Source organism: Culicoides brevitarsis, chromosome 2 (assembly GCF_036172545.1).
Source record: "Culicoides brevitarsis isolate CSIRO-B50_1 chromosome 2, AGI_CSIRO_Cbre_v1, whole genome shotgun sequence".
Classification (NCBI taxonomy): domain Eukaryota; kingdom Metazoa; phylum Arthropoda; class Insecta; order Diptera; family Ceratopogonidae; genus Culicoides; species Culicoides brevitarsis.
The window spans coordinates 17851008-17864759 of record NC_087086.1 but is presented as its reverse complement, the minus strand read 5'-3'; the positions used below and the strand labels follow the sequence as shown (position 1 = coordinate 17864759).

The following is a 13752-nucleotide window of genomic DNA, read 5'->3' as shown; positions in this document are numbered from 1 at the left end:
AAAATTAGAGCACACGAGCAAAACAGTAGAAGAGTTAAATTTTTTATTTGCTCTTAAAAAATTAATTAAAATTCAGTTACCGACTAATTTTAAATATAAAGAGCTTGTTTCTATGTTGGGCGTGTGTCAATTACAAAGCAGAATAATATTATGCGGGAAAATATACAGGAATTATTTGTTGGATGTTTGTTAATTGTTCTTTATTACTACATAAATATTCATGTAAAAATATTGACACTATTAATTGTTATAATTAAGTTTATTCGTAACCACAACAATTTAAGTTCTATAAATAACGAAATAATGTCAAGATATTTAATGTTTAATGCACTTTTATTGTTATACATGTAGAAAAACTGAGAAAAAAAATAAGAAATGCACAAAAATCCCTTTTCTACTATAAAATCTCTCACTCACTCTTTCTCTAATTGTCACTAACTATCTAAGAAACTATATCTGTGTGTCTCTCTGTTACAAAGAAAAAAAAATATTATAAGGAGAAAAAATATGAACAACAAAAAAACTGATATATTGTACTATGTGAAGTGTCATGTGATCCGATCCTTCCTTCGTATAAGAAAAAAAAATAATAATTAAATTATAAAAAAAAATCTAGTCAAGGAAAATTATAATTTTCTCATTAAAACATACATTTAGGGCTTAGAAAAAAAAATAAAAATAATAATGACACAAACCAAGTGAGAACAATGCAGTATTTCAATAGTTAATGATAAATTAAAATGTTCTAGAAAATTTAGTTAAATTCAGGAAAAAAATAGTTACTTTAATTGCAATAAAGAGAGAAATTTATTCACTATCAAAGTTTGGTTGTCTATTTTATTGTTTATGATATATGATAATTAATTGGCAAAAACAAAAAAAAATATGAACACTTTAAAAATATAAATAAAATAAATAAATATAGAATTAGTCGTAAAAATTAAATAAATATAAAAGAAGAAAAAAAATATTGCATGCAAAAATTTAAATAAATTCAAAAAATACCTAAATAAAAAATAAATAATGGTGACATTTATTTAAATAAAATAATTAAATGCAGAATAAGAGAAAATGTTAAAAAAAACAAGAAAAATAAATCAAAAAGGTATATAAAAATATTATTTGTTGTTTTAATGTGTTTCTGGGTCACTAACGGTAAGAAATTTCCCTTTTTTGAATTTTGTTCGTTAATTTTATTCGATGGCCTATTCTCATATCCCGAGTTTTCATATGGGCTTGTTTTTTTTTTTTGAAACATAAATAATTGAACATTTATAGTTTTATGTCAAATTTGGTATTTTTCGTCACAAATTAATGATTCAAAATTATTTAAATCAATTTTCTTTCAGTTTTTTGAATTATTACATTTTTTTTGACATAATTTCATGATTTTTTTAAGCTCTTAATAAGTTATTAATTTTTACAATTTTTGTTTAATTTTTAAAAATTTTATTTTTTTAAAACTTTATTAAAATTATTCAATTATTTTAATTAAATTTTATTAAAAATAACTAATTAATAACTTAAGCCATTTTTTAAAACTTATCAAAATGCATCAATTTTTTTTAAATTTTAAAAAAATATTTTTTTTAGCTTTTTGCATAAATATTAAAATAATTCATCAAAATAATTAATTAATTTTTTATTAATTTAATTATTTCATTAATTTTTAAATATTTTTAGTTTTTAGATATAATTATTAAATTCAAAATATTTTTGGCTTGTTTTAAAGCAGAAAATAAGTAAAAAGTAAATTTTGAAAAATTTCCGAAAAAAATTCTTCGAAAAAAAAAACAAGCCCATCTATGTGCGACATTTGTTTACAATTTTAATCAACTTTCATAATCTACGAAATTTTGACTCTCTTCACGAAGTTTTAAACAGATAATCTTTCAGTGCAGCTGTTGTTAATTAACAATTTTCAGGACTTTAACCTTTAAAGTTTTAACATCGGAAAATTTAAAATTGTGAAAAATCGTGGATGATTCATCAAAAATTTCAATATTTAAATGCACAAAGAGAAAGAATTTCTTCTACATAAAAATTTATCAAAGTTTGCTGCGTCATAATATAACTTCGTCGTCAAGTGCAACGATTTCTCCGAAAAAAAAATGCGCAATTAATGCATTTGCAAATTTTTACTCCCACAACACGAAGAGAATGTCACAAAATTCGTTGATTTTTCTTCTTTTTTCGTCATTTTTGAGCGTTTTGTGTGACGAAAGACCTTTGCTGCTTGTCATCTCGTTCGATGGCTTCAGTCCAAAGTATCTGGAACGAGGTTTGACGCCACATTTAAAGAAACTCCAAGAAGCTGGAACTCGAGCGCCGTTCTTGCGAAATGTATTCCCCACAAAAACGTTCCCGAATCATCATTCCATCGCGACGGGATTGTATCCGGCGGAACATGGAGTGCTTGCTGCTGAAGTCTACGACCTCGAACTCGGTAAATTAACGTACGGACCGGATTTGTATGGATATAATCGCTTTGTGGCACCGATTTGGGCATGGAATGAAATGTCAAATGGGAAAAGTGGCTGTATGATGTGGCCTGGATCAGATTTCAGCTACGGATTGAAAGATGTTAATTGTAGTTATACGGAAAAAATGAATGTAACGCACCCGGGACCATGGGAAGAGAGACTTGAAAAATCTGTGGAGTGGTTTAAGTAAGAAAATTTCGTATTTTAATTGAATTTTTGGTAATTTTTGTGATTTTTTTAGCTCTGGAGCGAATCTTGTGATGCTTTACATCGAAGAACCCGATCACAATGGACACATTTACGGCGTGGATGATGCTCAAAATGAAATTTTACGAAAATTGGACAATTTTACGTCACTTTTGGAAGAAAAACTGAAATCTGCGAAATTATGGGAGAAGATGAACGTCATAATTTTATCAGATCACGGCATGATCGATACAAAACCTGCAAATTTCATCAATATTACCAAATATCTTCCGTCGCACAAGGAGGAAATTTACGGAAATTCACCCGTATTGCAAATTAGTCCCACAACAGCGAGTATTGATGACATCTATAATCGTCTTATGAACGCTTCAAAGCTGGAAAATGACACTTTTAAGGTTTATCGCAACTCTGACTTACCGGAACGTTGGAATTATCGCAACGAGCGACGATCTGGTCCTATTACGGTAGTTGCTGAGCCCGGATTTGCCTTTAAACATGACATGACGCCAGCTGTCGAGTACTATCAGAAGACATACAACTTAACAGTGACAAACGAGACAACTTTTGGCATTCACGGTTACGATAATTCCTTCCGTGAAATGAATTCCTTGTTTTTAGCTTGGGGTCCAGCTATTAAAAAGTCTCATGTTGTCGCTCCTTTTGACACAGTCGACTTGTTTCATCTCTTTTGCGAAATCCTAAAGATAAAACCGCCCGAAATCAGTGGAAATCGCGACAACATTCTCGATGTTTTGAACAACGGCAACCAAAATGCAGCGATTTCAGGCTTCTTAATTGCTATTGCTGGCATTTGTGTGTCATTTTGCTTGGTAGCAGCCGCTTTTGCAGTATTAGTTGTCGTTCGAAGGAGACGCGAGGCACAAATGGTACCGGAATTCATCTATGACGAACCCGAGCACATGGAAGAGCAAAAACTGCTGGAAATTGGCATTGGATCGGAAAAATTCGATAGTGAGGCATGACATCAAGCTGATGGTACTCGAGCAGGTACCAGCAACACGACGAATCAAGTGAGTGAGACAAAAGTTAGTTTTATTAACTCTTGAATGACGAAAGTACACGTCAGGATTTAAGTCAATTAAAAATTCAAAGCAATCTTGCCCAATTAATTCTCTAATGTAAAAAAAAATTGACAAAAAATTATGGTGATATTAATTTAAATAAATATTAAACCGTACTCAATTTATGATAAACAAAAAATATTTAGGAAGCACAATCAATATCATTTCTAATCCCCAAGACAAAAAATTGATAATAAAAATTAATAATTGAAGTACAAACCTCAATATAATAAAAAGAAGACAACAACACGTAGGTTAATAGCAAAATTTTATAAAAATAATAGTAAATTATTACATTTTATATTTAAAACTCAAATAATCGAAAAATAACGACAAAATCTCTTTTTGCTCAAATATGACTAAAATTACTTCATTGGTAGCGATCGAAATAATATCAAATCAAAAACAATTTTTTCTGATGCACCATAAATTTAGATGAAAATATTTCTGTATTTTGTATTAAAAATTAAGATTTCAAAAGTTAAGATTAATTGATCCTATTATTTTCTTTTTTTCATTAAATAATCTGTAAAATTATTTATTTATAAAAAATAATTTAAATTATTTTTAATACAATAAACCTTTCCTATTAAAATTGAATTAATATTTAATGAAAATTTACTGTAAAAATATTATTTAAAAATCGAATGAATATTTCTAATAAAAATATATATTTAACAAAAAAAAATGTTCTATTTTTCTACAAAAAAAATCTTCAGTTTTTGAAATATACCTAAATATAATAATTTTTCTTTTTTTTTATTAATTTTAGTTTTTAAACCTTTAACTTGCCCCGTAAGTATTAAAAATATTATAAATTTTATAAAAATATCAAAACTTTCAAGAATTAAAAAAAAATAATATTTTGTAAGATATATTTTTATTAAATAAGTATCTAAAAAAAATTTTTTTTCTCCAAAAATATACTTTTTTTTAATTTTTAGCTTAATAAATTTTTAAGCAATTGGATATTATTTAATTAAAAATTTAATATATTTTAAATTTTAATTAAATTTAATTAAATTTTAATTAAATTATATTATAATATTTTGTAAATATCAAAAAAATGTTTTTCAACATTTCAATTTGTATTTCGACATAAAATTAATAATTTATTTTAAAATTGAATATATTTAAAATATCATATATTTTTATAATTACTATTTAATTTAATTTTTTAAAATTATTGAAGTTTTTTTTTTTTAATTTAATTAAAAATTTATTCTTTTTTTATTATTTTAAAATAAATCATGCAATAAAAAAAAACGTTTTAAATGTTTCATAATATTCTTCACATTTTTATAAGGTTTCACCTGAGACGTCTATTTATGTAATTTTCATTTCGATTATGAGAATTTTTATTACGCCAACTGAAGAAAAAATATATTTTTATTCACGCTTTTCTTGAACGGACTGTTTATTTTGTTCTTAAGCCCACATACTTAGAATTTCTTTGTAAAATAATTCTTTAGAACTTTTTGTAGCTATTTCTATAAATATTTCTCGTTTTTCATTCATAACAAGTCGTGCCTCAATTTTTAAAAAGAAACCTGATAAATTAATAAGTTCTGAAAACGTTACACGCAGTAAGAAAAAAAATAGTCAAAAGATGTTGTAACATTTTTTCCATTGTTATTTAATTATTAATCAATTAACATTCCAAACATACCAGTTTATTCCCTTTTTTCATCCCGTTTGTCTTTCTCGTCATCATCTCATCCAAATATTTGCTTTGGTTTTTTATTTCAAATTGATTTTTAATTCTACCCTGCGTCTTCCTCGCTCATCTCTCTACGTAGCCAACAACGGACGAAGACAATCAATCGCCCTAAAGACTCGCTCCAACCCAATATTTATTCTGTCATCAATGACTAACAACAAAACAAAACGCATTATTTGTCAAAATCAGGAACACCTCAAGGTACAGCAAAATTTGTGTCAATATTGGATGATGATGAAATTGAATTATTTGCTTTAAAATCTTCGTTCCGCTCGGCAATTTGTTTAAAAAGGACACAAATTTGTCAATCTACATGGCATGGGAACAAAAGAAATTACAATAAAATTAGCTCGAGTTGCCTTCAAGATGTTGCCAAGGACTTCATTAAAATACCAGCAGAGCACAGTTCAGTTCATAAACCAATAAATCCTAATATTTTAATGCAGTAAAACATCTGCTATAATGTTTATTTTCACTGTCTGGCATTAAAAGTTTTTTGTACTACCAACGACGACGACATTTTATGCACGGCAACACAGGGATCAAAACGGATTTGTCATCAGGAGAAATTAATCCGACGACATTATATTTTTTTGTGTATGTGGTGCCAGAAACGACAAAAACATGAGCTTAGTACCGTTTTTAGATTATCCTCCAATCATCTTGCTTTCTCCTTCTTTCCAACATTTTTTCATCCTTTTCTATAGTTATGCACGGAAAAAAAGTTTCGTTTCCAACTGAATAATCAAATCTCCTAAGATGTTAATAAATCAATCGATTTTCGTATTTTTTTCAGTGAGTTTTATAAAAATATTAGTAAACTAAACCCGTAGGTAATAAATCCGTTCATCCTACGTTACTTCTCAGTACATGACGAAATCACGTTAAAACACAAGAATTCAATGAAACGAGCAAACAGGAAAAGTTTAACCGAAAAATCGCTTCGAGCTGCATGCAAAACTTTTCCTGCATCGGAGCTCGGCGATATTTAATGCATGGCGGAAATGGAAATACATCGAAGAGGTAATGCGAACAATCGAATCAAGGAACCAATTCTATTGTATTAATCCATGAAAATTTAATAAATCCTTCTCTTTATTGCAGAATTATTATTTTGAGAAAATTTGCCGTGAAATTAACAAGGAAGAAATTTTACAACAAGAAAAAAATGGAGAACAATGACTGACCAACAAAAGATGAAAGTTTTTAAGGAGAGTTTAATAATGCAGTGTCTTGGCATACAATTTATCCATAACAAATCGGAACAATGGGTCAAACAAACAACCAGAAGCGTGTATAAATTACTTATTAAAAAAGATGTCGGTTGATGGAAATCTTGAATTGACCATTAAACATATGATGAAAATCTCAAAGGACCACCAACTTAGTTGAATGTTTTAATGAAACTGACATGTCGTTGTTTGCTCACTTAATTAATCATTAATTGTTATTCCGACTTACATTGAAAACACAGACATAAGTTATTGTTGTCATATTTGTACAAGTTACTTATTACTCCCACCTAAAAACTCGTTCGTCAATGATGTCTCCCTTTTTTAATAGTAACAAAGAAATTTAAACAAAATGAAGAATTGTTGATTCGTTAAAAGTGAAGAATATGTGATCGCATTTTTTACTTAAACATTTTTAGTATTATAAGATTAGGTACTATAAAAATTTATTAATTTAAATTAAAATTTTTAATAATATTTTTAATTTTTTTAAAGTCAAATTCCAACTTTTTTTAAATATGAAACATTTTTAATATTTTTTGTAAGAAAAACTTATAAACGCATTAGAAATAATTTTTCAATATTTAATGAAGTTTATTTACGAAAGAAACTTTTGTTTAAGTTTTTATAAAAATTTCATTTTTCAATTTTAAAAAAATATCATAAAAATTATTAAATTAAATTTTATGTAAATTATTAGTCACCTTAAATTTAAGAAAAATTTTTTTGTTGTGTTGAAAATGTTGAAAAATTTACTAAATTTATTTTTTAAAAAAATATTATCATTTTTTTTTCAAAAATTAATAATTACTTTTATAAATATTTTCCGGAAATTCATCAAAATTTGCAAAAATTTATTCAAACAATTTATTTAAATTTTAATTTACTTATTAAAAGTATTTTAATTTAAATTATAAAAAATTTTTTACAAAAATTAAATTTTTAATTTTTATAATTTTATTTTATTAAATTTTTTAATTTAATTAAGAAATTTTTATTAATTTTTTAAATAATAATTTTTAATTAATTAATAAATATTAAGCATCATTAAATTAGGTACTATAAAAATTTATTAATTTAATTTAAAAAATTTTAATAATATTTTTAATTAATTCGAAGTCAAATTCCAACTTTCTTTTTAAATATTAAAACAAACTGACAGACATTTAAAACAATTTTTTTTTTCAATGAAAAATGCATTTTTATAAACATAGACAAACATAGGCGGAGAATTAATGTATTTACAATTTCATGATTTATTTTTTATCCGGTTAAAAATAAAAATCCCTCCATCACACGAATTAAACTAAAATGACGACATGTGATTTGATTGATATTTAATACTCGCGTGTGTGTCTTTATTTGTTCACCTAATGTCACTAAATTGTACGGAAGGGATCGAAGGTGTCACATTTCCATCACTTTATTCAAAGTATTTTTTCAGAATGGCGTAAATTATTTCCAAAGAACGGATTAAGTGCAGTCCGTTACGTTCATTAAGAAAATCCATTTAAAAGGACACATTTGTAAGCCAAAGCCACACATTTGCTCTACAAATCTCATTTAACTTAAGGTCCTTATCCATTTATCTGTGCATCTCATCGACACTCTCTCTCTCTCGCAAAAAGGTAATTTTCTTGTCTTCTTATTCAATTAACTCATCATATCTCCCATTAATGATCTAAAATTGCACTTTTTTAAGTTGTTGTTTGTTCCTTACTTGAAAAAGAGGATTGACCACTCATGTACCTGCGCTACAGCGTTACTCTAATTCTCTTTTTGTCTCGAAAACCTTTTTACCTCTTTTTCTTTTCGGTTTTGAAGTGTATACAGAAGCACATTTCACGATGAATGAAGTATTTTTTGTCTTTTGTTTCGTCATGATCCAAATTAGTTTTAATAGTCTTACATGAGCATTCGGCATAAATCCTGTTACAAAAGGCACTTTACTCAATTTTGCACTTTGTTTCGTTTTGAAAATTTTCAAAAGTAAAAAAAATAAAGAAAATTTTTAAAATTTTATGAAAAATTTAGATTTTTTAATATTTTTGACATTTTTTTTACCAATTTCGACAAATTTTTTATGTTTTGTGAATAATTTTAAATTTTTAAACAAGAAGTCAGAAAATTTGATTTTATTTACATATTTTTTTGTGATCAATAAAAATTTTTTTCAACAAAATTTTAAATTGTAAAATTATTAAAAGTTTAGGTTAATTAATTTTTTTTAAAGTAGTTTGTTTTATTTTTATTTTATTTTATTATTTTTTTATTTATTATTATTTTTTTTAATTTTTATCTTTCAGTTCAAGTCATGCCTTTATACTGCGGAAATTAAACTAAAATTTTTATTTTTTTACAAATGTTTTTTTATTATTTTTTTTTAAACAATTTTTTCCCAATCTTCAAACTTTTTAAATTTATTTTAAATATCTTATTTTTATTTTAATTATTAGATAATAATTTTATTTTTTAATTATTTTATTTATTTATTGATTTTTTTATTAGGTAATTTAATTTTATTTTTTAATTATTTTTTTATTCAATTTTTTTATTTTTTTATTATTTTATATATTTTTTTTTATTTTATATAAATTTAAAGCTCAATTCACTTTTTACCGATTTGCCTCAACGAAAACTGAAACACCGTATCCTCAGTCCAATCATCACGCGAACAACAATAATAAAAGTCGACTTTGTAATATTGCGTTGCTGCATTTGGATGCACACATTCGTTCTGTTTCAAGAACGCAACCTCGTCAAAACTGCGATACGGCTTAAAAACAAGTCTGCGATGCGTCTCACAACGATTGAAATGTAAACACAATCCCGCTTGACCGTCTGACGTACGACACTCGTAATTAATTAGCGATGATGCAGTTAATTGCGATAACAGCAACAACATTACTACTGTGCGATGTAACATTTTATGCAAATATTCTTTTTTGTAGTTGTTACGAGAATCGAGCAAAGAACATCTTCTTTTGAGAAATGATTGTAAGTGACTAACGTTCGATGTAAATCTTGGAAGAATTGGAATTTCCGCAATACTTATTTGAATAATTCGAGAGATTTGTGCTGCAACACACATCTATAAAAGTAATAAAAAATAATAAAAAGTTCGTTATCTCCATCGACAGCGTTCGTGGAATGTGAAACCAGTCTCTCGCAAACATTTGTCGTGATAACTGGTTTCAGTTCCATTAGAATTTTATTATTATTTTTGTCGTTTTTTGTGTAAAGAAATTCGAAAAACGATGCGATTTCTAATTTCTTTTCTGCTTTTTGCGAGTTTTTCGACGTTCGACGCTCAAATCACGGGCAGCAGTTGTTACACGTACTACAAAGAGTCCGGGCAATGTGTCAGCGTGAGAAAATGCAAAACAATCTGGAAATTAATTCTGGAAGCACCTCGTCCCTTACCGGAACGCCTCACAGAATACATCAGAAATAGCCAATGTGGTAATCCGCAGGATCAAAGCATTTGTTGTCGCCCGCAGGACATCGAAGGAAACGAACCAGTGAACCCACAGCCGAGCGTTAATCGAAATACAGGCTCTAACGGCATCTCGAATCATCGAAATTTACGACTTTTGGATCTGGTGAATTGTGGAAGTGCAACGGGCGATCGAATTTCGAATGGAAATCAAACGTCTCTCTTCGAATTTCCATGGAGTGCCCTCTTGGGATACGAAAACACCTTTGGCGACGTCGAATATCGATGCGGTGGAACACTAATAACGTCTAAAACAGTCCTTACTGCTGCCCATTGCATCCGGGATGGGCATTCCAGTCGCTTGACAACTGTCCGATTGGGCGAATATGACACAAGTACACAGCAAGATTGTCAATCAAATGCTCGGGATAGCGTTTGTGCGCCTCCCGTGCAAGAAATTCCCATTCGTTCAACGCTTATCCATCCAGACTACGATAAAAATCGGTATTTGAACGATATTGCTTTGGTTCGACTTCAGTATAGTGCCGATACTTCAGATTTCGCGGTGAAAACGATTTGTCTTCCAATTACGCAGCAACTTTTACGAAGTAACCCGCAGTCGTTTGTCGTAACGGGATGGGGAGCCACAGAACAAGGCAGAAAATCCGATGTTTTGTTGAAAGCAAAAGTTTCGTTGCATCCTCATGATCGATGTCAAGAAGCCATTAGTCGATTAAGTAAACGAGTTCAAATAACAGAAGCTCATTTATGTGCTGTAGGCGTAGGAAATAACGTCGATACTTGCTCCGGAGACTCTGGAGGCCCCATTCAAGTTGCCGCAAACTTCAATAACGATGTGCGGATCGTGCAATATGGCATCATTAGCTTCGGACCGAATTCCTGTGGCAATAGCGGAACATATCCCGGAGTCTACACGAATTTAAGACACTTTCTTACGTGGGTATTGGACAACATCTCGTAGGGAAATTTCCTGTTTTGAAACGAGAGATTACTCAAAATGAGTAAATATTGTGTGATGATGTGATAATGAGTCGTTGTTGAGTTAAAGGTCAAACAATTACGAGATGTACTTGGATTTCCCCTATCATTTAAGTGTAAAAAATAGAATTACAGAAATTATTGTAGAAAAAAAATATAAAAAAAAATATTTACAACGAATTACAAAAAAAAACTTTTTTTTTCGACTTATAAATAAAAAATTCTTATCATATATTTTAATAAAAAAATAAACAAAAAAAAATTGCCATTTACGGTTGTAGGTTATCTAAAATCCATTTCATGTAGTGACGAACGTTGGCATACACTCCCGGTACACCTTCGTTCTCTCCGCAGCCGCTTGTGCCGAAGCTCGTTACTCCGAATTGAACGTATTTCGTGCCCGCAAGGGTTGCGGGATATTGTAATGGACCTCCTGAAATTTAAAATTTTAATGTTTTGTATTAAAATTTAATTCAAAAATTGATTTTTGTGAAATTTTTAGCGGTTTTGGCTAAATTTTCAAATACAAGGTTTTTAAATTTTAGTTTTCGAAATTAATTATTTTTATACAAACTTGGTAATTAACATTTTTTTTAAATTATTATTTTTTATTTATTTATTTTTTTTTAATAAATTATAAAATAAAATAAATAAAAATAAATTAATAAAATAAATTAAAATTAAAATAAAAATTTTATTAAAAAAAAATAAACTAAATATTTAAATAATTATAATTAATTTATTTAATTAATTATTTTATTTTATTTTTTTTTGTGATTTAAATTTTTTTTATTTTTTTTTCACAAAATTGAAAAAAAAATTTTAAATAAATTTTTAAAAAATTTTTTCAAGTAGTTTTTACCCAAGTTCGTACTTAGAATTTTTTGTTTGATAAAATTTAAAAACTTAAACAGTTAAATTTAATTTAGAGATTTTATATTTACCTGAATCTCCTCCACAGGAATCAACTAATCCATCTCCTCCAGCACAAAATTGCCCTGGCGTCAATTTAATTTTCAACTGTTTTTCACAAACATCCGACTTGACAAATGGCAAATGAGCTTTCAGCAAGACATTTGATCGTCGAAGCGTTTCTGTCGTGCCCCAGCCCGTCACAGTTAACGTTTTCAATGGCAACGTCATGAGTTGTTGCGTCACTGGAAGACAAATTGGCGCAACGGCGAAATCGCTAAAGTCTGGTTCCGAAGCCAAACGAAGCAGAGCAATGTCATTTGCCCATCGCGGTTGATTGAAGCCCGGATGCGGAATAATTCGTTCGATGGGAATGTCCTGAACAGGCGGCGCACAAGTTTCCTCGCCATTTTCGACTTCACAATCGACATTTTTGTCGACGTCATATTCACCCAAACGAACCGAGACAAGTCTTGTGCCGCGACGAAGATTTGTGATGCAATGAGCAGCAGTGAGAACGTATCTAAAAATTAAAAAAAAATATTTTTTAAAGAATTTTCTTTGATTTTTAAAGTAATTCTCACCTTCGATTAATTAAACTTCCGCCACATTTGAAATCCTTTTCACCTGCTGTCGTGTATTGCAACAACGCCATCCACGGAAACTCAAACAATCTTGTTTTATTTCCAAAAGCAATCCGATCTGATGATATCGGACCACAAGTTTTCAAATCCAGCAACGATTTTTTCGGATGATTCACGATGTCGTCGTCTGAAACTGCCGGATTTGTTGCTACCAACGCTGGAACTTGTCCGCTCGTCGAAACGTCTTGATATCGGCAACAAACTTTTCGTAAGGCAGGATCGTCACAAACGCTGTCTTGCAGAAATTTTAGCACTCTGTCAGCCAGGGGACGCGGTGCCGATGTCACAATATTCCAAATTGTCGAACACTCGCGAATTTCGATGCATGTTCCGCGTTCATTAAAAGGCGTCATGCAATCGCCGTTCGACTGACTCGCGACATTTGTCGCAAATTGCAAGAAAATTACAACAAAAATTATTGAAAAAGTCATTTTTTCCATGGCAAATTTACGGAAATCAAAGAATCATAACCGCACGACAAATAAAAATTTCAAGTTTCTGTCTTGTTTTTATGATTTCTCGACAACGACTGATTGTCTCTCGCGTATGCGTGTGGAAATTTATACAATACCGGGTCATCTACTATTGCTTCAGCAGTTCATCGCGTTATCGTATTCTCGTTCACACAAATATTCTGTCAACACATACAAAGTCCGAGGATTTTATTATAAATAACAGCAGAAGAAGTTGTTTGTTTTGCTTCTCGGCGTTTTTTTTCAAGGGCTGATCAATAAATTTTATGCAAAAACAATTTTTTTTTATTTTTTTTAGGAAATTTTTGTTCACAAAATTCACTTTTTCCTTTTCTTTACGAAAAATATATTTTATTTAAAAATATTTTAATGTTATTCTTGAACGCAAGAAAAAAAACTTAATTGAAATGCATCACAAGTTTTTAATCAAAAGTGAGGGAATTCCCAAGCAAAAAACTATTTTTATGTCTTGCTATCATCAAGTTTGTCTCTCAACTGCCTTTTGACTGAATCATGAACAAAAGAGAAGCAAAAAAAATATCAAAACAGAATGAAATAATGAAT

At 28.9% G+C, this 13752-nt stretch overlaps 3 protein-coding genes across 3 annotated transcripts; 2 read left to right on the top strand and 1 right to left on the bottom strand.

Moving 5' to 3' along the window:
• Positions 1 to 1877: 1877 nt before the first annotated feature.
• Positions 1878 to 4198, top strand: LOC134830284 (bis(5'-adenosyl)-triphosphatase ENPP4-like). The gene is made up of 2 exons (XM_063843711.1): positions 1878 to 2669; positions 2725 to 4198. Exons 1-2 carry the CDS (start codon positions 2161 to 2163, stop codon positions 3671 to 3673), a joined length of 1458 nt encoding a protein of 485 aa, XP_063699781.1. The 5' UTR covers positions 1878 to 2160; the 3' UTR covers positions 3674 to 4198.
• A 5705-nt stretch (positions 4199 to 9903) lies between these two features.
• LOC134828687 (serine protease grass-like) lies at positions 9904 to 11142 on the top strand. Its single transcript, XM_063841671.1, has one exon. The coding sequence runs from the start codon at positions 9982 to 9984 to the stop codon at positions 11140 to 11142; it is 1161 nt and encodes a 386-aa protein (XP_063697741.1). The 5' UTR covers positions 9904 to 9981.
• Positions 11143 to 11331: 189 nt separating this feature from the next.
• On the bottom strand, positions 11332 to 13406 carry LOC134828690 (serine protease easter-like). The gene is made up of 3 exons (XM_063841674.1): positions 12656 to 13406; positions 12104 to 12594; positions 11332 to 11592 (listed from the first exon to the last, which is right to left on the bottom strand). Exons 1-3 carry the CDS (start codon positions 13153 to 13155, stop codon positions 11429 to 11431), a joined length of 1155 nt encoding a protein of 384 aa, XP_063697744.1. The 5' UTR covers positions 13156 to 13406; the 3' UTR covers positions 11332 to 11428.
• Between the last annotated feature and the right edge of the window lie 346 nt (positions 13407 to 13752).

Coding starts and splice junctions, on each gene's coding strand:
- LOC134830284 (XM_063843711.1), top strand. CDS start 2,161: ATGTCACAAAATTCGTTGATTTTTCTTCTTTTTTCGTCATTTTTGAGC. Junction 2,670..2,724: donor AAATCTGTGGAGTGGTTTAA/GTAAGAAAATTT, acceptor TGATTTTTTTAG/CTCTGGAGCGAATCTTGTGA.
- LOC134828687 (XM_063841671.1), top strand. CDS start 9,982: ATGCGATTTCTAATTTCTTTTCTGCTTTTTGCGAGTTTTTCGACGTTC.
- LOC134828690 (XM_063841674.1), bottom strand. CDS start 13,155: ATGGAAAAAATGACTTTTTCAATAATTTTTGTTGTAATTTTCTTGCAA. Junction 12,595..12,655: donor GGAAGTTTAATTAATCGAAG/GTGAGAATTACT, acceptor TTTAATTTTTAG/ATACGTTCTCACTGCTGCTC. Junction 11,593..12,103: donor TTCCTGTGGAGGAGATTCAG/GTAAATATAAAA, acceptor TTTAAATTTCAG/GAGGTCCATTACAATATCCC.